The sequence below is a fragment of the Hesperophylax consimilis genome, chromosome 28 (assembly GCF_061612785.1).
Source record: "Hesperophylax consimilis isolate HC1 chromosome 28, BYU_Hcon_1.0, whole genome shotgun sequence".
In the NCBI taxonomy this organism is placed as follows: Eukaryota; Metazoa; Arthropoda; class Insecta; order Trichoptera; family Limnephilidae; genus Hesperophylax; species Hesperophylax consimilis.
Window position 1 is genome coordinate 8,783,854 of NC_142863.1, and position 25,064 is coordinate 8,808,917.

The 25,064-nt window shown below is 35.4% G+C and overlaps 2 protein-coding genes across 3 annotated transcripts in view; one reads left to right on the forward strand and one right to left on the reverse strand.

Annotated features, from left to right (window-relative positions):
* LOC149410138 (uncharacterized) lies at nt 1-12,501 on the reverse strand. Its single transcript, XM_089648472.1, has 4 exons — nt 12,377-12,501; nt 11,440-12,082; nt 5,688-5,786; nt 1-3,416 (listed from the first exon to the last, which is right to left on the reverse strand). The coding sequence occupies exons 2-4, from the start codon at nt 12,068-12,070 to the stop codon at nt 742-744; spliced, it is 3,405 nt and encodes a 1,134-aa protein (XP_089504598.1). The 5' UTR covers nt 12,071-12,082; nt 12,377-12,501; the 3' UTR covers nt 1-741.
* The window catches only part of LOC149410139 (uncharacterized), a 21,126-nt gene continuing 8,400 nt past the window's right edge, over nt 12,339-25,064 (forward strand). Inside the window, exon 1 of one of the 2 annotated variants that reach the window (XM_089648486.1) lies at nt 12,339-12,498. The gene's annotated coding sequence lies outside the window, so the exon portion shown is untranslated. Of the gene's footprint in view, nt 12,499-22,599; nt 22,861-25,064 lie in introns of those variants that run through there. The other variant, XM_089648484.1, reaches the window with a different exon arrangement.

A 25,064-nucleotide genomic window follows, 5' to 3' on the forward strand; every position in this document is an offset into this window, starting at 1 on the left:
GCAAATCAGGTGGTACCATTTGAGTTTGTTGCAAATCAGGTGGTACCATTTGAGTTTGTTGCAAATCTGTCGGTACCAATATAGATTGTGGCGAATCCAGTAGTACCATTTGAGTTTGTGGCATATTTGTTGGTACTATAGGAGATTGTGGTTTTATTCGAGATAGTTGTGAATCCGGTGGTACTTTTTGAGTTTGTTGCGAATCTGCTGGCACCATTTGAGTTAGGGGCGTATTCGTTGGTACCATTTGAGATTGATGTGAATCCCGTGGAACTTTTTGAGTTTGTTGCAAATCTGTTGGTACCAATTGAGACTGTGGCTAATCCGGTGGTACAATTTGAGTTTGTGGAATATTCGTTGGTACTATCCGGGATTGTGGTATTTTCCGCGGTAACATTTGAGATTGTTATGGATCCTGTGGTACTATTTGAATTTATGGAATATTTGTTGCTACCGTTGGAGATTGTTGCGAATCCGGTGGTACTATTTGAGTTTGTGGCATATTCGTTAGTACCATTTCAGATTGTAGTGGGTCCGGTGGTACCATTTGTGTTTGTGGTGTAATTGTTAGTGTTTGTGACACAATTAGCTCTGCTTGTAAGCGAGGTGCAATAATCTTCACCGGTTTTGACGTAGCATTTTGTAACAATTGAACACACCATTGTGACAATGTTTTCAGGGCTTCAATTGATGGCACAGCTTTGCTGGTTCATTTGCAGAATTAGTTTGTGCCGCTTCTGTCTAAGGAACTGCCTTCGCTTGGCTTTGTGGCAGACTTGTCACTGATGCAATTTGTGGCAGACTTGTCACTGATACGATTTGTGGCAGACTTGTCACTGATGCAATTTGTGGCAGACTTGTCACTGATGCAATTTGTGGCAGACTTGTCACTGATGCAATTTGTGGCAGACTTGTCACTGATGCAACTTGTGACAGACTTGTCACTGATGCAATTTGTGGCAGACTTGTCACTGATACGATTTGTGGCAGACTTGTCACTGATGCAATTCGTGGCAGAGATGTCACTGATACAATTTGTGGCATGTCAACATCCACGTGAGATAGTGACACATCCATATCTTTCACTGTCTTCGTTTGTGGCGCAGTCATATCCACTTTTGACCCATCTAACTCAATTAGAAATGGTGGTTTATCCATATACATTGAATTTGGCGGCATAACTGTTACTAACTGTGGCATATTTGCGCCATTTCTTTTGGGTGAAGAAGTTCTGGAGTAGCATTTGATTGGAGTTTTAACATTTAAATTTAAAGACTTATCTGCAATTTCTTCACTTGTTTCAGAAGTTTGGAGGGGTCTTAATGAAAGTTTAATTTTTTTAATCGGAATTCCGTTAACTCCAAGCCCTAGTGTACTATCATCACATTTATGTTTATTGTCAACAGTGTCCATTTGAGTTGACCCTAGTTGTGGTGAAATTGTTGCACTCGATTGAACAAGCGGATTAAGATGGTTTAAAGTTGGTGCGCGTTCTTCATGACCACCGAGATTGGAGGCCAAATCTACTTCCACAGGAACTGGTTGAAAGAGAACATTGATCAGTCTGCTGCTATAGGGATGATCTCTGTCTACAGTTCTGATAATATTTACTCTAGAACTTGGTATGGTACGATCCATATAGTTATAGACTGGATCAACACCGACGGGCCCAGTCTGATTTATAATTGTCTTCGAGGCGCAATTTATTCTTCTCTTTTCACGTGCATTTAAGCGTCCATTAGATTTTTGTAATGTGTTAATAAGATTGGTTTCTTTTACAAGTGTAGATGTATACACTTCTTGGAAACAGCTGGGTTTCGTTGACAAAGAGATTTTCTCATACCATTTAACGACATCTGTCAAATTTGGTGATGCATTACTTGCAATTGGCACATCACATGGATATTCTGATTTGATAGAAATGTCAGCGGGCGTTTGAGGAACACTACTGTTGCTATTTTGAATGGAGTTTGAACTATTCTCAAGATGCTGAAGACCGTGTGCTGAACCATCTACGACATTCCGATAGTCCGTTTTATCTATCAAGTCATATTCGTTTAAAGCTCTCAATGCCGCATCGGAATTGCAACGCAATAAATTATTTAATATCCTCGATTGCTTGGCTAGGTCAACGTTTTCCAATCCCGTGGCTCTGTTTGAAAGCAGACTACTTGTAGGTTTGCTCCTGGGTTGGACGATCCTTTGGATTTTCTTGTAATATGATGTACCAGACAGAAGGTCTTGTGTTTTCAAGAAATCTGGGAAAGGAATGTTTGTAGCATTCGGCATTTGTTGTGAATCACTTCGAGGTTCCTCTTGTGGCGGGGGAACATCATCAATTCCAGCGGTAAATATCATTGGTTTTGCTTTCGTGACTTTTTGAGGTACAGACTTTACTTTTGCATCTAATACATTCCGTGATGGATTATTCCGACGTTTTTTGTACTTTCTACGATTATTTACGGCACTTTTTTTAGGTGTTTTATTTTCAGTTTTTTCGTCCTTGGGTTTATTATTGCACGTACCTTCTGTCGATTTAATGGAATTGACGAAAGCAATGCTTTCACCCGTCTCCATTTCTTGCGAGTTGAGTCCTGCAGGAGTATCATTATCTGGTGGATAAATTTGATCCGAATTTGTAAAATCACCCTGCAGATCACTGACCTCATTTAGTTTTCTCTTATTTGTAGCCATTTCCACCGGCTTTGTTCCTTGTAAAACTACTTTCACAGGTTTATTAGCCTTCACTTTCTTAGCTGACCATGAATGGCAACCATTATTCTTATCATTAAGAGAGATTTGTGGAAACCGTTGGAAGCATTCTTGGATCAAGTGTCTTTTCAGCGTCATGGACGAAAGTGCCTGTTTGCGTTTAACCATGTAACCTTCCAGTTGTTTAATAAGACGCTCAAATATTGATGAATTGCGCATGTTTGGTTTGTCCAAAGTTTGGATAGGTTCAAAAAGGTGCAACTGATTCAATTCCTTCATTTGAGGAAATCTCTCAGTGATTTCGTATCTGTTATTTGCACTATCCTGCAAGTTATACATTAGGTTGACTCTAGTACGAGGACATATATGAACTTCTTCAGAGCTTATTTTTGCAAAGGCGTTTTCACAAGAAGAGATGACTCTTATCAATTCTCTGTTTTCCCGTTTCAATGCTTTGATTATAAAGCGGGATTCTTTGAGTTCTTTTTGCGTGGTTACGATATTGTATTTATCCATTATTTCTTGGTCTACTTTAATGTTAGTCAAGGTGAGCAGTTCCTCTCTGCTCCAGCTGGCGAGGAAGATTTGTATTTGGGCCTTCACTTCCTCCAAGCTGAGCTCTTTTTTCTCACTCATCTTACGGATGTCAGCGTTGATGTCCGCATATTTCTTTTTAATGCGTGTTACAATTTCTCCCAGCACATCTAGAATATGAAAACGATGATTATAATAATAAAACAACAAGGGGAGGCAAAGAAATATGGGGAAGACGAAGGTGAGGAAGTACCTGGCTATAGTCACCAACTGGAAATGACACAACAAGGGAAGGCACAGAAATATGGGGAAGACGAAGGTGGGGGAGTACCTGGCTATAGTCACCAACTGGAAATGACACAACAAGGGAAGGCACAGAAATATGGGGAAGACGAAGGTGGGGGAGTACCTGGCTATAGTCACCAACTGGAAATGACACAACAAGGGAAGGCACAGAAATATGGGGAAGACGAAGGTGGGGGAGTACCTGGCTATAGTCACCAACTGGAAATGACACAACAAGGGAAGGCACAGAAATATGGGGAAGACGAAGGTGGGGGAGTACCTGGCTATAGTCACCAACTGGAAATGACACAACAAGGGAAGGCACAGAAATATGGGGAAGACGAAGGTGGGGGAGTACCTGGCTATAGTCACCAACTGGAAATGACACAACAAGGGAAGGCACAGAAATATGGGGAAGACGAAGGTGGGGGAGTACCTGGCTATAGTCACCAACTGGAAATGACACAACAAGGGAAGGCACAGAAATATGGGGAAGACGAAGGTGGGGGAGTACCTGGCTATAGTCACCAACTGGAAATGACACAACAAGGGAAGGCACAGAAATATGGGGAAGACGAAGGTGGGGGAGTACCTGGCTATAGTCACCAACTGGAAATGACACAACAAGGGAAGGCACAGAAATATGGGGAAGACGAAGGTGGGGGAGTACCTGGCTATAGTCACCAACTGGAAATGACACAACAAGGGAAGGCACAGAAATATGGGGAAGACGAAGGTGGGGGAGTACCTGGCTATAGTCACCAACTGGAAATGACACAACAAGGGAAGGCACAGAAATATGGGGAAGACGAAGGTGGGAGAGTACCTGGCTATAGTCACCAACTGGAAATGACACAACAAGGGAAGGCACAGAAATATGGGGAAGACGAAGGTGGGGGAGTACCTGGCTATAGTCACCAACTGGAAATGACACAACAAGGGAAGGCACAGAAATATGGGGAAGACGAAGGTGGGGGAGTACCTGGCTATAGTCACCAACTGGAAATGACACAACAAGGGAAGGCACAGAAATATGGGGAAGACGAAGGTGGGGGAAAACCTGGCTATAGTCACCAACTGGAAATGACACAACAAGGGAAGGCACAGAAATATGGGGAAATATTTGGCTATAGTCACCAACTGGAAATAACACAACAAGGGAAGGCACAGAAATATGGGGAAATATTTGGCTATAGTCACCAACTGGAAATAACACAACAAGGGAAGGCACAGAAATATGGGGAAATATTTGGCTATAGTCACCAACTGGAAATAACACAACAAGGGAAGGCACAGAAATATGGGGAAATAACTGGCTATAGTCACCAACTGGAAATAACACAACAAGGGAAGGCACAGAAATATGGGGAAATAACTGGCTATAGTCACCAACTGGAAATGACACAACAAGGGAAATGTCGTTAATGTGTACATCAAGTATGTTGTTAATGTGTACATCAAATATGTCGTTAATGTGTACATCAAATATAGTGTTAATGTGTATATCAAATATGTCGTTAATGTGTACATCAAATATGTCGTTAATGTGTACATCAAATATTTTGTTAATGTGTACATCAAATATGTCGTTAATGTGTACATCAAATATGTTGTTCATGTGTACATCAAATATGTCGTTAATGTGTACATCAAGTATGTTGTTAATGTGTACATCAAATATGTCGTTAATGTGTACATCAAGTATGTTGTTAATGTGTACATCAAATATGTCGTTAATGTGTACATCAAATATAGTGTTAATGTGTATATCAAATATTTCGTTAATGTGTACATCAAATATGTTGTTAATGTGTACATCAAATATGTCGTTAATGTGTTCGATTTCCATGAGACCTGTGTGAGTTGTTTCCAAAAGCGAAGCCTTGCACTTAATGTCGTTAGTGTGTACATCAAATATGTCGTTAATGTGTCCATCAAATATGTCGTTAATGTGTCCATCAAATATGTCGTTAATGTGAACATCAAATATGTCATTAATGTGTACATCAAATATGTCGATAATGTGTACATCAAATATGTCATTAATGTGTACATCAAATATGTTGTTAATGTGTACATCAAATATGTCGTTAATGTGTAGATCAAATATGTCGTTAATGTGTACATCAAATTTGTCACTATGTTAAAATTTTTACCTTGATTTGCAGGAGCACAGCCAACGCTTTTAGATCTTATTTTTCTCTTTGAGACGTTCATCTTGTATATTTGTTCCTTTGATAAGTTTAAATTGAAATCTGAAATTAAAGAAAAAAACATTATTAAACAAAATATCATTTCATTATGCTAGGCTGCAAAAGTTAATAGTTTTCAATGGCTCTGGTAAAAGAATTTTTAAACTCTGGGGTCAATCCGCACCAAATCATCCAGAAAATTTTGGATTTGTCACCCACCATCTCAGATTTTGATGAAACTTTAAATTTTTAATCCTTCCATATAGATAAGAAAATATACCAAATTTTACCTTCCTACCTCAACTCGTTTTTTTTTTATGGGCAGTTGAAGTTTGGGCAAAATAAGCGTTTTTACATATTCCGAGCACTCCGGAAGAGCTTGTACCTTCAATGAAAAAAAATTGTATCTTTGTCATTTATAGTGCAAATGCAATGAAAATTTTCAATATTATCAAGAAAACTATGCTGATTGCAGAAAAAAAAAATAAACCCTTTACATTTATCTACTTGACTTTAAAAAATTACCAAAAGTAATTTTTTAAGTAATTTTTGGGACGGAAAAGGTACTTTACAAAAAAGCAATATCTCGGGAAGGTACAGTGTTAATGAAGTAATTTTTTTTTTATTCATATTTACAAATAGCATAGAATCACATACAAAAATAAAATTCATGGCATTTTACTTGCTTCAATAAATAAAATCCATTTTAAACTTTTTTCAAACTTTTTGTAATTTTTTTTTTATTCTTATCTACAATAAACATAGTACAACCTAAAAAAATAAAACTCCTGGTATTTTGTGTGCTTCACAGTGTAGAAACGTTTTTAAAATAAGAAATCTTTATCATACAGAATTGTTCTAGGTTTTTTCAAATCTAGATACAAAAATAAATAAAATCCATTTTAAACTTTTTTCAAACTTTTTGTGATTTTTTTTATATCTATTTTTAGTTTTTAATTGGGCAAGTTATAGTTTAGGTATATAGCTAGTAATATAGGTTGAATGAATGGACTAATATCAAAGAAACAGTCCTAGAGACAAGTCACTACATGGAAATGATGTATCTGCAACAAGAACAAGACAGGTACTGAAGGTACAAGCTCTTCCGGAGTGCTCGGAATATGTAAAAACGCTTATTTTGCCCAAACTTCAACTGCCCATAAAAAAAAAACGAGTTGAGGTAGGAAGGTAAAATTTGGTATATTTTCTTATCTATATGGAAGGATTAAAAATTTAAAGTTTCATCAAAATCTGAGATGGTGGGTGACATAGCCTGGATGATTTGGTGCGGATTGACCCTAAAATGATTCAATTAAAGGTATAACATATTTAGTGATATTTCAGAATTGCTGGACATGCTATACAAATATTTTTTTGATATAACCCAGATAACCCTTCCATTTAGATTAATTACTTTTTAAAGACAATTACTTATGTCAGGGGAAATGGAAAAACATTCACAAAATAAGTTATTAGGTTCATAGTTTGGTTTATTCATCATCTTGATGGCCTCCGACTAGCAAACCAGAGGGGTGCAGCTCTCGGCTAGCAAGCCGGAGGTCATGGGTTCAAATTCCGGAGTGTGCAATTAAATTTAATTTGTGTTATTTCACAATCCACTCATTTGCAGCACGTTCCACAGTGGAAGATACTCTCAGTATCGCCCTGGCACAAGACCATCATTTAGAATTGAAACGTTGCTTGAAATGGCTTTGACCGTGTTTGATGACCAGATCTGAATAGCCAGGTACTTCCACACTTTACTCTATCCCATCTCCTTCCCCTCCCCACTACTTTCAGTCTCACAAAATACCCTAATTGAGAATGCCATAGTCTCACTGGCTCCAGGTTGTTGGCAGCAGTTGGGATTCTTGTGCGGCTTACATAAAAATAAAAAAAATTACGCGTATTTCCTAACCTCCAAATTTAACCGACGACAAATGGCAATCATACAAACAAGGAAAAAATGGTGGTCGAAATTGTGAAAAAACATGTTAAATTTATGATCAAAAAATTAAAGCAGATCATTGATACCCACTTGAATGAAATTTTGCACATTTGACGTTAAAAATAATATCTGATTTCGTAAACTCTGTGTAAACTTCACTGTGGACGACTAGTACCTTAAAATGAACATCGTAATTTAGTCTCCAATTGGGGTACGTTGTGAGACAAAAGGGGTCGGGAAGGGAAGGAGATTGGGGAGATGAAGGTTTAGAAGTACCTGGCTATTCAGATCTGAGAACCACACACGGCTAGAGCCATTTCAAGCGACGTTTCGATCCTGACACTGAGAATACCTATCTCCCTCTCAACATGATATATAATTAATACAACAGGCAACATTTAGGAAGATACACATAAACGAGACAGTCTCGACATAATAAAAAAGGTAATTTTTGGATAGGGCCTGACACGCTTATTACGAATATTTTTTAGAAAAAAACTTTATATTCGCCTTAATTACTATAAAAGAAAACTTTTTACATTTCGGGCGGCGGAAAATTATGAATTTAAATTTTCAATTGCGTTAACCAAAATTCACTTCGCGAATCGATGCGGCGGCAATCAGCTGCCATTAGGTACGTCACTGTTATGTTGGTATCCCTGATACATTGATTTGTATCACAAACCATGTTACACAAACCTAGCGTAGCCGGTAAACTAGTTGAAAACTGGGATGTTTTTCTTGCCTTGACGCGAGCAGGCGTTATTAAGGGGCACTTTCCTTTGTATCACAAACCATATTACACAAACCTCGGCATCCCACGAAGATAGCAACGGTCGTATTTAGCTCTTGTTAATGCATCAGTGATACCAACATAACAGTGCGTTCCTAATGGCGTCGCGTTGTCGCCACATCGATTCGCGAAGTGAATTTTGGTTTTATGCAATTGAAAATCAAAATGCATAATTTTCCGCCGCCCGAAATGCAAAAAGTTTTCTTTTATAGTAATTAAGGCGAATATAAAGTTTTTTTCTAAAAATTATTCGTAATAAGCGTGTCAGGCCCTATCCAAAATTTACCATAAAAAATAATGATGACATGTAACAAATAATAACAATTAAGTTAAAATATTATCGAAATGACAAACCATACGAAATTTTGGAAGTATGTCAGTAATAATATCGTTTATACGAATGGCTCAGCGTAATTTAGATAAAAACTGTTCTAAACGGCAGCCTCATGTTTATCGCAAGGTACGTACAATAATTGATCAAAGGAATCAATCCGAATTTTCTGTTCAGATTTTTCTGACACTTGACACTTGTATTATTTTATTTGAAGCATGAAGCATAGATACTGGCGCGCCTAAATTCCACAGATAAAATCAAAAACTTTTTGCTGTGAGTAAAATTTAGCATGAAAATTTAAGTACAAAACAATTTAGGTGAGAAAGCAACTCTCATTGAAAAGGATGAGTGTTCTATTTACGCCCTTAGTGCTTGAACATAAAACAAGTACCAATAAATTATATTACAAAGCGCAATCAAATTAACATAATAATATTTTCATTCCCAGCTACATGAATGAGATTTGCAAATCAATTTATCCATATTGGCACCCTAGCAAACATGATGAAAGTAGACTGAATACTGTAGAAATGAGATCCCTGAGGCGTATGTGTGCTAAAACCATGTATGATCGTGTTAGAAATGTAGGGATTCGCAAAGAGTACAAGGCTGATGTAAGCGTTATCAGTAAGATCAAGAAAGGGACGCTTAGATGATTTGGGCATGTAGAGCGAATGAGCGAAGAAAGGAATGTAAGGAAAATATACGATGCAAATGTGAATGGTAGCAGAAATCGGGGACGCCCGAGGAAGAAATGTCCCGACCAAGTGAATCAGAATCTTGAGTCGGGCCATGTCAAGAGTAAGAATAATAGAAGAGTATGTACGAGACGATGTATGAATGTGAATGAGGCAAGGAGTGTGTGCCAAGACCGAGTTATTTGGCCGTCCGTCCTCTCTGCCTACCCCTGCGTGGAAACGGCGTAATGGTTAGTTAGTTAGTTATTAGAAAACAATAAAATATCTCTAAATAATATTTTTTTTTTATAGTGAATAACTCACAAGAGTCCCAACTGCTCCCGTCTGGAGCCAGTGAGACTATGGCATCCCCAATTGGGGGATGTTGTGAGGCTGAAGGTAAGTGGGGAAGGGAGAGAGAGGAAGGTGAGGAAGTACCTGGCTATTCAGATCTAGTCACTAAACACGGCTAAAGCCATTTGGAGCAACGTTTCAATTCTGAATGGTGGTCTTACACCAGGGCGATACTATATACTATATATATAGAAAAGTAAGGCATATTATATGGTAAACATTTACATACATGGAATACATGAAAATATCAACAATATATTTATTTCATATATTTATATTGGGGAATTAATAAAATAGTTAATGGTTAGTTAGTTAGTTAATAGTTAGACGAATAAACAAAGAACAACTCAGGAAGTCTCGTGTTACGATTTGGTAATCGAGACGTCATTAGTTTTGTAGTTAGGCGCATACACGTCACTGAGCCACTATTAATGTATAAAAGTACCAAATCACTAATGGTTCTTTGGGCCCCGTAGTAAGCGTTCAAAGATGGTTTGAAAGGGAATTATGTAAACTGGAATGTTAGAGGGAGTGTGTTGATACTAAAAAACCGATAATAATCAAGCGAAAATGGTGAAAAAATTTAATAAAACACGAAGTAGAGCAAAAATCTCTCGCCAAATGCTTATTTGCATTTAAAGACACCCTGTGAATTTTTCATGCGTATAACACATTAAATTACAGAACAAAACGTGTTTTTAATAATTTTTGTTTGAGCTTATTTTTGCGATTTTTTTTCTATCGAGGGAATTTCATATATATTATCTTAAAAAATAACATATATTTTTATTGGAACATGAAAACTTAAAGAGTTAACGAGAAAATTGTTATAGATTGGGAATGCGGGGCTTAATAAGTCAGTTAAATCAAGTAATTTCATTAAAAACTAATTTGGTCAATAGGTATGGTTTGTAATGTATGGTATTTACGTTTTTTAGCAACTAAAAACGCCCGGAGACAATCAATGTCAAGTTTAGTTACGTCATTGATTCGAATAATAATTTGCTGATTATATTATTGATCTTATAGACAATGGGGTATTTTTACAAATCATGAATACCGATAAATGTGTGGAAGATTCCAAGTTAATTTTTATGATTCATAATTATTGATTTGAAAAATCCGCGCATTCCGAAACGATTCCAACTTGCTGCAACGTAATTATGACATAGAAATAGCCACTGGCTGGTAAGACAACTGTCACCATAAATCAACTATCTAACTGTCACCCATAAATGAACCTACACCCTACACCCTGTCACCTGTCACCATACTGTCACCATCGTTGCCAGGCGTAAAATGTCAATGCCCCGAATTCAAGAATAAAAACGAACATGTCGTTTAGACATCGTTTGTTCAATTGCTCCATCTATGGAGCCTTTTGGAATTAAGTTTCATCGAACGAGATTTACTTATAATTACATTATATCGCGATTGTGCATAGTTATGGAGAGTAAAATCAATTGATGATTGTATTCGCACACTGTAGGTACTGTTCCCGCAGACGTCCACAAAGCAATTGGGGCGAAAATATTGACGCTCGATTGAAGTTCCGTCAATTGATCGTCTCCGAGGGTTTTTTTTAGATTTGACAATATAATATTTCATACCACTTTCAGCGTTTTCTTTGTTCACAGTTTCTTCGGCGGAAGTTTCTTTTCCAACCGTTTCTTCTTTGACCGCATCTTCAATAACCATTTCTTCGGTGACCAATTCTTCAATTAGCATTTCAGAGGTGTCCATTTCTTCGGTAACAGTTTCTTCGGTAACCGTTTCTTCTTTGACAGTTTCTTCAATGAACATTTTATTAGTGACCATTTCGTCGGTAACAGTTTCTTCGGTGACCGTTTTTTCTTTGACAGTTTCTTCAATGACCATTTTATTGGTGGCCATTTCTTCGGTGACCGTTTTTTCTTTGACAGTTTCTTCAATGACCATTTTATTGGTGGCCATTTCTCCGGTAACAGTTTCTTCGGTGACCGTTTTTTCTTTGACAGTTTCTTCAATTACCATTTTATTGGTGGCCATTTCTTCGGTGACAGTTTTTTCGGTGAAATTGGAGGATTGTTTGGGATCTAATAAATCATCAATGATTTCCAATCTACGACGTCTTTCTCCCGTAGTTCTTTTTGGCCATCTTGGTGTTCGTTGGCAGTCAAATATATGCGGTAAAACTTCTTTCTTTGCTTTTAGTTGCCAGTATCCTAGACCCATTATTTTATGCTTCATGTAATTCTCCATGTCGTTCGGAAGCTAAAAAAAAAATAGAATAGCGATAACCGCATTGTTTTATGAAGGCGATTTTGAGGTTAATGTGATAATTTATTTCAACTGATGATATCTGCAGATCATAATGATATGTTCGTGGAGCTGGCACCAAACTTATGCAGTACAGGTGGGTAGGTACTTAGAACGGAAGCGTTCTTCGAACAACCTATTGAATGTATAGATTTATTCTATGGTTAAAGTAATTTGTATTTGTTTGTGGTAAACATTATTTATTAGATCGAATATTTATTATTGTTGAACTATTGTTATTGTACTTACATCAAAATGATCTCCGCAACAAAATATACTATATTTAACCGCTACAAAATCCGCTTTGGCGGCGTGACACCATTTCTGGCGTATTAATTCAGTTTTCGGAACGCTGATGAATTGTTTATCAGGTGCGTTTATGGATGTATTATTACATTGTGGTACAAAACAATAACAATAGCGTGATTTCACTGACATTTTACACCGTGATATTTAATTGGGGTTGAATTTTAGTAAAACACGTCTCAATTTTATCATGCAAATTACAAAATACAGAACTGTATTGGACTGACAATAAGTATTGAACAGCTGTCAAACGCATAACTGTATATATGACGTCACACCCGACAGCCGACAAGTGATGCCATATCACAAAAATGAAAAACCACGTGTCAGGGGTAAAAAAAACATGTTTATGAATTTAAAAAAAAACATGTTTTTATTGAGACTTTGGTTAAAATGTCTAATACCGCTTTATTCAATAGCTTTTTAAAAAAACAACGTTGATTTTAACTTAAATATCTAATGGTGACAACTATATAAGGCGGAGGTTTAAGTAAACATGTACAAAATAGGTTCTTAGGTTGCTGGTTTGGGTTATTTTAATAACTTACGCGTATTTTCTAACCTTCAATGCATCTTTTATCATCTCCCCGGCATAAATAGTTGATTCTTGTGGTAATTAGGCTGAAATCATGTTCTATTTATATATTTTTTTGCTTACTAAGCGTGAAGCGAAATTCGATAAGTTTATCGAGAATTTGTGAAATAGTATTTCAGATTTGAATATTACAAAACGACATGAAATTAAAAATAGGTATTAAAATTTTGAAGAGATTCAGTTTTGTCTCTTAAAAATGGTTTTTATTGTGTAAACTGTAATTAACACATTACAAGAAACTTTAAAAAAACATATTTGATTACACAAAAATACTAGAAAATTTACTGTCACTTTATTTTTTTTTCGTTTCATATAAACATATTTATTAAATAGTTTGCGATCCCCGACAAACATTTTTCAAATGTTGATACATAGAATTACATCAAAATTTTCGGGAACGTTTTTGTCTATGGTAAATTTGTTTATGCAAACTGACAGTGCGATATTTTCTCTTTCTAACACTGTTTAAATCATTTCTTCTTCTTCTTCGATGGCGCTACAGCCCATATCGAGCTTTGGCCTCCTGCAACAGTCGCCTCCAACTCCTCCTGTCCTCAGCGGCTGACTTCCAGTTTGTCACCTGGAGAAGCTGTGCTGCATCCCTTCTTACCTCATCTTCCCACCTCAGTCTGGGTCTTCCCACTTTTCTCTTTCCACCTGGGTGACCAGTCAGAATTCTTTTTGGGACGCGTGTATCCGGCATTCTCTGTACATGCCCAGCCCATCTCAGCCTGAGGAGTCTCATGTGTGCAGAGATGCTAGGGGCCTTATATATATCGTACAATTCTATATTGTGCCGGATACGCCACTGTTCGCCCTCTTTCACGGGTCCACATATTCTTCTCAGCACCTTTCTTTCAAAAGTATCCAGCATTTCAGCCATCTTTACCGTCAGTGTCAGCGCCTCACATCCATATGCCAATACAGTTCTTACAATGGTCTTATATATGGTTATTTTGGTTTTTCTGTGGACACTACGTGACTTAAACACTGGCAGCAAAGAGAAGTATGTTTTGTTGGCTGCTGTGATTCTCCTTCTAATCTGATTTCTGCTGGATCCTCATTGTTCTCTGTCAGGCTGGAGCCCAGGTAGGTGAATTGATCGACCACTTTGTATGAGTAGTTGTCTTTAAATAGTGCACTACTTCTTCTTCTGTGTGAGGGGTTCCTGCTCTGTACCATCATTTTTGTTTTGTCAACATTAACTCGCAGTCCTACTTCCCGCGCCCCTGTTTCTAAAGGGTCGAAGACCTCCTTAATGGCTGAAATTGATCTTCCGACAATGTTGATGTCATCCGCATATCCGACAACTTGACTGCTCTTGAAACAAATATTGGAGCCAGTGTCTATTAGTGTTTTTCGTATTACATGTTCGAGCACAATGTTGAAGAGAGTGGGAGCCAGACTGTCCCCCTGTTTAAGTCCCTGTGATACTGTAAATTCTTCCGACAATTCTCCGTCTATTTTGACCTGACATCTTGAGTCTGACATTGTGGCTTTTATGAGCCTAACCAATTTAGGTGGAATCTGGAATTGTAGTAGTATGTCATATAGACACTCCCGATCTATGCTATCATATGCTTGCTTGAAATCAATGAATAGTTGGTGTATGTCTATGTCAAATTCCCAGCACTTTGCCAAGATCTATCTGACGGTGAACAGTTGGTCTGTTGTGGATGTTTAAATCATTTAATCTCGTGAAACAATTTTTTTTTTTTTTTTTTCCCAGCCTGACACGATCTCATAAAAAATATCATGCTATCTCATTTTGTTTCACGAGTTTAAATCATTTAATCTCGTGAAACGAAATGAGATAGCATGATATTTTTTATGAGATCGTGTCAGGCTGGGAGAAAAAAAATCTCCCAACAAGTCTCTACGGTTTTTTGTATGTGAAGAATATATTCAAAAATTGCCCAATTAAGGCGAAGTTTAATGCCAAATCACTATTTTGATTAATGTTTATAACGAATTGGTGTACATTATGAATACCAAAAAATATGCTCTGGATAAATTGAAAGTTTTCCTATCGTTTTGCTTGAGTAGAATACAAATAAAAAAATAAATTACTCAATAAAAATTATAAATGTGAACTAATAAAAAAAATATTTTTTCAATAGAAATGTATGAACGCATAAAGGAAACAACTTTTAATAAATACAGTATTATGGCTAAGATTATCTGTGACAGTTTCACTTGATTAACTTTTTTGCTTTCTTATAAAATTATTTACAAAATAAATAAAAACAGTTTTGTGCTTGAAATCGAACGTTTCTAGACTCCGTTTGTCAAGCGATTTTAACGCCTATTACCTACATTATAAGGTATACCAAGAATTTACACATTTCTGGCTTGTAGCTTCCTCTTAATAATAATAATACTTAGATACTTTTTCCAATAATATATTTTTTCTACATTTTACACTTACTAGCTGGTACCTACGTGATTTTTATTTATTTCAGTCGGTTGCACATAAAGATGGCCAAGGGAAATTACGGCGCCAAAAATAGGTAAAAGTATTAGGCTCTGCCACACGTACGCTTCGGAGCGGCGGTACAACGCGCCACTCCAGGCCGCCGCGCAGTAATGTCCGAAAGTAAGGTGGTTTACAGCCCAGTCCATTGAGACTTTTCTGTGCGGCCCGGAGCGGCGCGTGGTACCGTCGCTCCGAAGTGTACGTGTGGCATAGCCTAATGTCTTCAAACTGATTATAAATACATTTGAAACGTTCTCTATAAACCGCTTCAAAATATTTATTCTCCCATGGGTATATATCAACACAACAGTCATACACAGTAAAAACTCAAAAACATCATAAAGCAGGACATCATATACTGATTTACTGAAGGCTGTCTCTGTTTCATGTTGACAAACGGCCGCTTCCTCATGATTAAGGTTTTCTATGGTTTCCCTTAATACAACAGGCAAATGCCGAGGAATTCCTAAGAATATGCCATAGCCGACTCCTTCCTACTCCCAACACAACACAGATTATGTATGTAATATATTGCCGCGGTTGGCTACTGTAGCTGATGCTTGGGCAGATGATGATGCAACAACATGCAATTTTAGTAGGGTTTTTTTAGGAAACAATTTCTTTCGTACCGAGAAAACACAAGGCTTCTAAGTCTATAATAGCCAGGTAACATTTTAAACACCCATATGAGGTAAACATTGTGAGGCGCAATGACGCCGTTTTATTTGTACGAAGAACAATAACTTTAAATTAAGTAAATTTAAATGATTCACCACCTCATGGAAAATAAGAATCTAGAAATGAAAAAAACGCTTCAATATTAACCGAAAGAATTTATTTTGTGAACGCAACCCAATAGTCTGCGCACGCGCAGAAAGTTTTCAGTATTGAAGCGTCAGGTATGTACTTTAATCTGCAATTATTTTTAACGTAACAGTTTTAATTTGATATAATATATGTTTTATGAAAAACTTTTTGTTATATTGAAATGTTCACTTTAGCTAGAGTTTTAAAAAAGTTCCACTGAGTTCTACGACATTTTCTCACTAGTTCGAAAATATATCTTGTAATATTTATTTATTTATTATTATTACACGCCCTAATGGGCTTTTACACACTACAAAGTTTAATAATAGAGTATCACAGATATTATAGATTCTACAAAATTAAAACAATAAAGGAAACATAATACAACGAAAAAAGAAAAAATATTAAATGTTACAACAAAAGCATATAATAAAATAAGATACATTAGTAAAAATGATAAGAAGTCTCACATAAATAGATATTCAAAATAAAAATAAAAATATATATATTGCGGAAATTATAGATGTCTATTTGTGTCTCGATCTATAAAAGAATTGAAATAAACAATATTTATATTGATTATTTTTAAGATGAAATATATCTCCCAGATCAGAGTATTTATTTCCGAGACTGAAGTCTTGGAATTGGGGAATTTTGATAAAACAGTGTCCTGGTGTTGTAAAAATAAAAGGGTAGTAAATTTCGGCAAGATCTTTTGGGTATGTGGATGCTGATTAATTGGAGTAACTCAGGACAGTCAATTTTGTAATGAAGTATTTTATGTAGTACTATTAAATCTGTGTTTATTCTTCTTTCAGAAAGTTTTAATAGTGACAATTTATCTAGTAAATAGTTATAATCAATGTTTTCTACAGGAATATGCAATTTATAGTTTATATACTTCAAGAACTTATGTTGAATCTTTTCAATATTATCGGAATGAATATTGTAAAAGGGAGACCATAATGTAGAGTTATACTCTAGTTGGCATCTAACAAGGGTTTTGTACAACATGATAAATGTGCCTAAATTATTGAAGTCTTTTGAAATTCTCAAAACAAATCCAAGAGTCTTAAGAGCCTTATTGATAATGTTATTAATATGATACACAAAATTTAGTTTGCTATCGAACAATATACCTAGGTCAATAATTTCACTGACGCAATTTAAGTTTTTATCATTTAATGTATATTGAAAAAATATTGGATTATTTATTCTGTAAAAATTAATGAACTGACATTTCTTTATGTTCAATGCAAGTTTGTTGATAGAGCACCATTCAAAAAGATTTCTCAAATTAGTTTGTAATATAATGCAATCATTTATGTTATTAATCTCTTTATAAAGTTTCAAATCATCAGCAAAAAGTAATACTTTTATGTTAATAAATATATCAACAATGTCATTTATGAATATAATAAACAAAATGGGCCCTAAATGAGAGCCTTGTGGCACTCCACTTGTGGCTATAAAAGTGTATGAATTTGTGCCATTTATTTTCACACTAAGACTTCTATTGGACAAATAACTAATAAACCAATTTAATAAACTACCATAAACTCCAAGTGTGGCTAGTTTATTAATTAATATTTTGTGACACACCTTATCAAAGGCCTATAATAAAACGTTAAATATATTTACCCATTTTCCATTTCGTTAAATCGAGAGCATTATTTTCAGTTAGTCTTGGCGACCCCAGTCTAAAGGAAGACAATTAAGAGAATGGAACTACATATTTATAACATAATACATGAAAAGTTTTACAAGTTATAGTAATTATAAGAAAATGTGAAAGATTTTCTTAGGTACTCTCCTCACAAGCATTTCTTATCAGAATATCAAATAATAATATTTTTGGTGTCGTAAATTATTGATATATGGTTTATTGGTTTTATTAATAATAATTGTTTTCATTAATAATAATTGAATTGGCTTTGGACGTGTTTGGTGACCATAGGTGAATAGCCAGGTACTTCCTCACCTTTCTCTTTCCCATCTGCTTCCCCTCCCCACTACCTTCAGCCTCACAACATACCCTAATTGGGGATGTAATAGTCTCACTGACTCTATACGGTTGGGACTCTTGTGCGGTTTCACACTAAACAAATACATTACTCCTTGCATTGTTGTCAACTATTTGCTTCGTTGTGAACTCCTTGCATTGTTGTGAACTCCTTGCTTTGTTGTGAACTCCTTGCTTCGTTGTGAACTCCTTGTATCGTTGTGAACTCCTTGCAACTTTAGTACCAAATCGAGCAACTCGGCAAAATGTATTACTCTGCAAAAATCATTCCAGGGTTAACTACCACATACGTGCACCTATTTCTCGCCTACGTAAACTTGGAAACAAAAACACCTCAAATATCGACATTTTTTATAGAGTAATAAAATTTATCTTATGTAGAGTAGGCTCAGGGCCGACATTTGGCGCTAGTAAAAATCTCAAGAGCGCTGTGCTAGGTGTTACGTATTATGAGCGCCTTCGCCCGGAGCACACTGCTCCAATATGCTTCAATAACAACCCTTACGTAGATGGCGATAAGGTTTAAATTCCCGCTTAACACCATCCGCCTGGTTTGATTTATGCAAGAAAAAAACATGGCCAAAAAGTGCCTTTTATTTTATTTTGTGGATGTTCAGACATAAATATTTAATTTTTTTTCAATCATTTTATAAATAACTTAATTTGCCACATTATACAATAAAATCATAACGGAAAATGGGTTCGTTAGTAGGAGATTTTGAACTTTAAAGCAGTTTTCATAGGCCTTATACATTATTTTTTTCTGGGCTTATAAAAAGACTTGTCTAAAAAATACTCGATTATTTCAAAGGCCAAGATGTATTCTATTCGCAGTATGTAATTAAAGCATCTGAAACATTTCTAGGTGACCAAATTTTCAAACCAAAAACACATGATTTTGCATTACTACGTATGGCATCGCCTTAATGCTAAATCAGTATTTTGGTGTACATTATGAATACCAAAAAAAAAACTTTAGATAAATAAATAAATTACTCAACTAAAAATATAAATGTAAACCACAAAAATTTTTTTTTTCAATAGAAATGTATGAACGCGTAAAGGAAACAACTTTTAAAAAATACAGTTTTATAGCTAAAATTATCTGTGACAGTTTCACTTGATTAACTTTTTTGCTTTCTTATAAAATTATTTACAAAATAAATAAAAACCAATTTTGTGCTTGAAATCGAACTTTTCTAGTCAGTTTGTCAAGCGATTTTAATGCCTATTACGTACAAAAGGCATACCAAGAATATACACATTCTTTGCTTGTAGCTACCTCACACAATATCTCTATACCGGAATGAGAATTGTAGTATACAGTAGTGAATGGTGGAATAAGTCGGAGACACCCAAAAAAGACATTAACAATAGCGAAGTATTACCAGCCACTAGTAAATTAATATTGCGCAACATTGTGCAATATCAATTAGTACATTATGTAAGTCCTACATCGTTGCACAAGCGAACATGACCCCTCATAACCATGTAAGTACCAGGAAAAAAATAATTATTGTTAAATTATTCTTTACCCGTAAACGGTTGTCATTTTTTTCAATAAATAAAAAAAGTAACTATTGCAAATGATTGTGAAATAGTTATGTAAATTCCGAGTTCAGGAGAGTGATGATAGCAATCAGGTACTTATAAATTTTGTGATTATTATTGTAGCACCTACCTACACAGTCAAACAATCTGTTTCTCTAAAGATTAGGTAGGCTTAAAAATAATAATCATTTTTTGACTATTTTTACAGTAAACAGTTTTACCTCGTTTTTTTTTAATTTTGCGGTTTGTGATACTAGCGGAGTAAGTCTAAATTTTGTGATATTTTTTAATGGTTCATCATTGGCTAATGACGTGCTTTATTTAAAAGAACGTCATTATTTAGTCTCCCATGGCAAGAAATCGAGGCGTTAAAATGACGTCATTTTTAATTCGGCCATGGCAGAAAACCGAGGGGATAAAATGAATGAGTTATTGAAGTAATTTTAATCGGTGTAAAACATTTTATTTGTAACTAGCTTTACTTTTACGACAAAAAGATGGTGGTGTTTTACAAAAAGCATGTTTATCCAACCGATAGCGCTGTTTTAAAAAAAATGTTTTAAGTTTTTCGGAATAACTTTATTGAGTAAAACCTCAAATTGTAATATTTAAATATTGAAGACAATATTAGTGATTACTAGACAAGGGTCCTGGGTTCGTGTCCCAGATGTGACCGTTTCCTTTTCTGATTTTTCTGTTTCAGATTTTCGTTTAAGAATCACTAATATTGTCTTCAATATTTAAAAATGTTTTAGCTGTCACAGGTGAAATCTATACAGGGTGTCCGGAAACTCGTAGTACAAGCGGGAAACTGGTGAATCTACATCACATTTGGAGTCGATTTTGTAGTATATATTTTTTTTTGAGCTTTCGTTATCGAGTAAATCGAGTTTGAAGTTGATTTTTTTTTTTTTTTTTTTTTTTTTTTTTTTAATCAAATTCTTATAAATTATTACTGAAGATCAAAGTACCCAACTAATTAAAACTATTTGAAAGTAAAACAAATGAAGAAACTCGGATTTGAAGCATTATTTTGAAATCACCCTTCATTTAACCCGGTGTAATCATAAAATATTTCTGCTCTGCAGGGTTAAAACATCTGTTATTCAACCCTAAACACCAGAAAAAACTTTAACCCTAAAATAGCCGAAAAATATTTTTTTTTGTTTTTTTTTTTTTTTTTTTTGAAAATGCTCAAATCAAAAAACTTTATGTTTTTTTGGGTTCCCCATGTGGTGTAGATTCTCCAGTTTCCCGCTTGTACTACGAGTTTCCGGACACCGTGTATACCTAATATACAAACGCATATTCGAATGCAATGTTATGTCAAAATTTCAAAGCATCCGGTGAAGAAGTTTCAGAGATAAAAGATTTTGAACAAACGAACATTTACATTGTTATTTATTTATTATAATATATGTATAGATAATAGAGAAGAGAAGATACGGGAAAACGGGCGTTTGTCACTAAAACAACAATATGATTTGCCAAAGGATACCTGACAAATTAGCAGCATGCTGTGCTGTAACCACAAATAAGGACACATTTTTAATTGTTATATTTTAAGTTATTTATATAATATACGGTATTTAATTACTGACGTTTACAAGGAAATTATCATTAAATCACTATGCTAGGCGGCTGCCTGATTCTTGGTGACCAATATAATGTAGTTATTACCTATCTATGTAAATAGTGTAAACATACCGATTCGATATACAGAAGTAGAAAACACAAGAGATACCTATACTGACGGCCGGCATAGTCCAGTGGTAACGCATTGGACTGCCATTCCGAAGGTCGCGGGTTCGAACCCGGCGTGCGCAAATAAATTTTATTTGATTAATTTGTGTTATTTCACAATTAATTAATTAAAATAATATATAGTATATTTGCGGCACGTTCCAGAGTGGAAGATACTACCAGTATCGCCCTGGTGTAAGACCACCATTCAGAATTGAAACGTTGCTCCAAATGGCTTTAGCCGTGTTTAGTGACTAGATCTGAATAGCCAGGTACTTCCCCACCTTCCTCTTTCCCTTCCCCACTTACCTTCAGCCTCACAACATCCCCCAATTGGGGATGCCATAGTCTCACTGGCTCCAGACGGGAGCAGTTGGGACTCTTGTGAGGTATTCACTATAAAAATAAAAAAATACAAAAGAGACACCTATTCATAGCTTTAATTTTTAAGAAATGTAGCATTAATTTTTGAAAAAATAGCTTTAATTTTGCGTTTTCAAAGCGTTTATAGCTAAATAGGATAACGTCAAGGAATGGGATTCGGCAAGAGAGGAAAAACAATTAAATTAGCAAAATCACTTGAAACATGTTTAATGTATTATTGATTGAAACTCAACATGGCACATGTTTCTACAGTAGAGTGTGTCATGTTGGTACTACGATCTGTGAACAATTTTTACAGCTAAGAGTAGCTGAATTATGTCTACAGTGACTCCATCCCTCACTTGCTCTACAAGCTGTCTTTGAAAACAGCTTTTACCTTCCAGAAATTTACTGTCATCAACAGATTTGAATGTTGGTGCAAGCCAATTATCGCTCTAATTCGCGAAAATATCGTTAATCCTATGAATGGGTGTCTCTATTTATAAACAACAAAACAAAATAGACAGAGAAATAGAAAACACTGACTTGGATATGTGTTGTTCTGAACTTACGCCCATTCTGCGCGATCTTATCTGACACATAGGTGATAAAACAAACAGGGTTTATCTTTCCTCTCTGTCTGTATTCAGCTGTCAGTTAGATAGGTACTCTATTTACGAACTACGAACTGTCAGCTGTCAGATCGTTGAATAATTTTTATAACTGATAATAATTCAAATCACATCAAATTCGCAAAGGAAAAATTGAATCAGTGATTAGTATTTTTGAATATTGACATATATTTATTGCTTGTTCTAATATAATTTTTAAGTTTATACTGAAAGTTTTACAACTGACAACACTCAACGGTAAGTTAACCTTTTAAAATTTGCTATATTATGTAGAATAATTAAACATTATTTCAAACTATGGTTCAGACCGTTTGAACCATCGATTTATTTAATTCAAAAGTTTTTAAAAGTTTGTCTTGACTTGTTTGAGGTTATAATAATTAAAAAAGTTAACTAATTAATCATCACGCCGCGCCGTTTCCCCGAAGTGGTAGGCAGATCTTTGTACACACCTTTTGTTTCATTCAAATTCATACATTGTTTCATAAATACACTTTCTTTTGGGAGGTGGGTATGCGAGTGCCACCGCGGAAACCGTTCATTGAATAACCAACACCTCTGATGTTGCCCCAAGTGGTTCGCTACGTTTGGTGACTTAATAGGGGTGCCCGGGTTTATGGGATGATTTTTGTCCAGGTCTTGGCGGCGGATGTGTCTCCAGCCAGATTCTCTACCCATTGCCTTGGTCACACTGACCATCTTCCGTACCCTCCTCCACTTCATTTCCATTAAATAACCACTACACAGCATCCCCAAACATGACAGGGCCTAAGGGAAATTATTCTCCTCATGATCTACTGTGTGGAACTAATGTAAAAAAAAACCCCTTTGTTATTCTGACTCTTGATATATCCCGACTCAAGTATTTGGTTAACTTGATCGTGCCATGTCTTCCTTGGGAGTCCTCGACTTTTTCTACAATTCACATTCATGAATCTTCTCATGCGTAACTACTCTTCCGTTATTTTGTCCTTTGACAGAAGTGAGATCTACTTATTATATCCTATTTAAAGAAAACTGGTGTTGCCAATTTCCATAAGACGTATCGACTCCTATGTTCCAGACGAGCCGATGATATTGATTATCTGTTCAAGCAAGAAATTGTATACACGGTGTCCAAAAACACACATTAGAAACTAAAAAACTGGTAAATCTACATCACATAGAAAACCAAAAAAGGTTTTTTTCATAAAACTAAAAGGATAAAAAGTTCGAACCGGGTCTAAAACTTCAAAGTATTTTAAAAGTTATTCCTCTAGCTAGTGATTTTTATGCTTGCTCTAACGCAATCAGAATATTTGTATAACTTACAATAATTCCTTACAGGAGACATAACATTAAAGATACCGATAAAAATTGCAGATTCATTCAAAAATTGGCCGGATACCGGATATCCCGCATATGTCTTGACCGGATAAATTTTTGCTGAGATGTACCAATCATCCCCTTGTAGTAACTTATACAGCGAGAGAATCTTTTCTGAAGCTGGTAGTGTATATGAAAATAAACGTTTTTACTTCTAAATGCTGAAAACTTTAACTTTACTCACAATAATTTGCTATCTGGCCGAATAATAATAATAAGTTTAGTGTCATTTCACTTCAAGTGCGCTTAACTGTAACAAACTTAAAAAAGATAATTTAGTATTAGTGGTCATGTTCTTAAAATTATTCCTACAGTGTGCCTTACAAATACAGATCTCATATTATAACAGCAAATATACTGTTTATACAAAGTGATGACCAAAGCTAGAATAACAATAACAGCGGACAGGACAAAACAAGAATATTAAAACTGAAACATAATATAAAACAGGAGGCAGTTTGTACTCTGAAATGACAATCTTCTGAGCAGATATTTTAAAAAGGTACAATAAGGAGGCAATCGAAATCAAACAATTATCGGAAGTTTTAGAATATGGCTTAGCCGGATATCTGTTGCATCTTTAACCTTTCCTTATCTGTGGTGTGTATTTACTACACATTGCTTCTAATAACTTTAATAACTCTATTAATATAATAAATTCTGGGTTCAGATTTTAGGTACTCCTCTATTATACATTTATGCACTGAATAAAAAAATAATATTTTATATAGTTTTCAAATTCAATTAAAAATCAGAGATTTTTGTTAAAAATCGGGATCAAATACACCAATACAATCAACCGTGTGACACTGCTACACAAAGAGTGTGCGAGGAAATGATACGCTATTGATGTCCCGCTTTAGTTTGCTATGCGGGAACATGAGAAATCCACACGTCCGCAGTTGTATTCAATTTAGGCCATCGATACCTACGACCGCATAGCATCCACCGCCAGTCGGTTGCGGGCCGTTGTTAGATATGATCTTCTCGCACGTTTTTTTAGCATCTGCCGATGGTTTTTTCATGTTTTCAGCAATTAAATTACAATTATTATCACTTGTGATATAAAATATAAT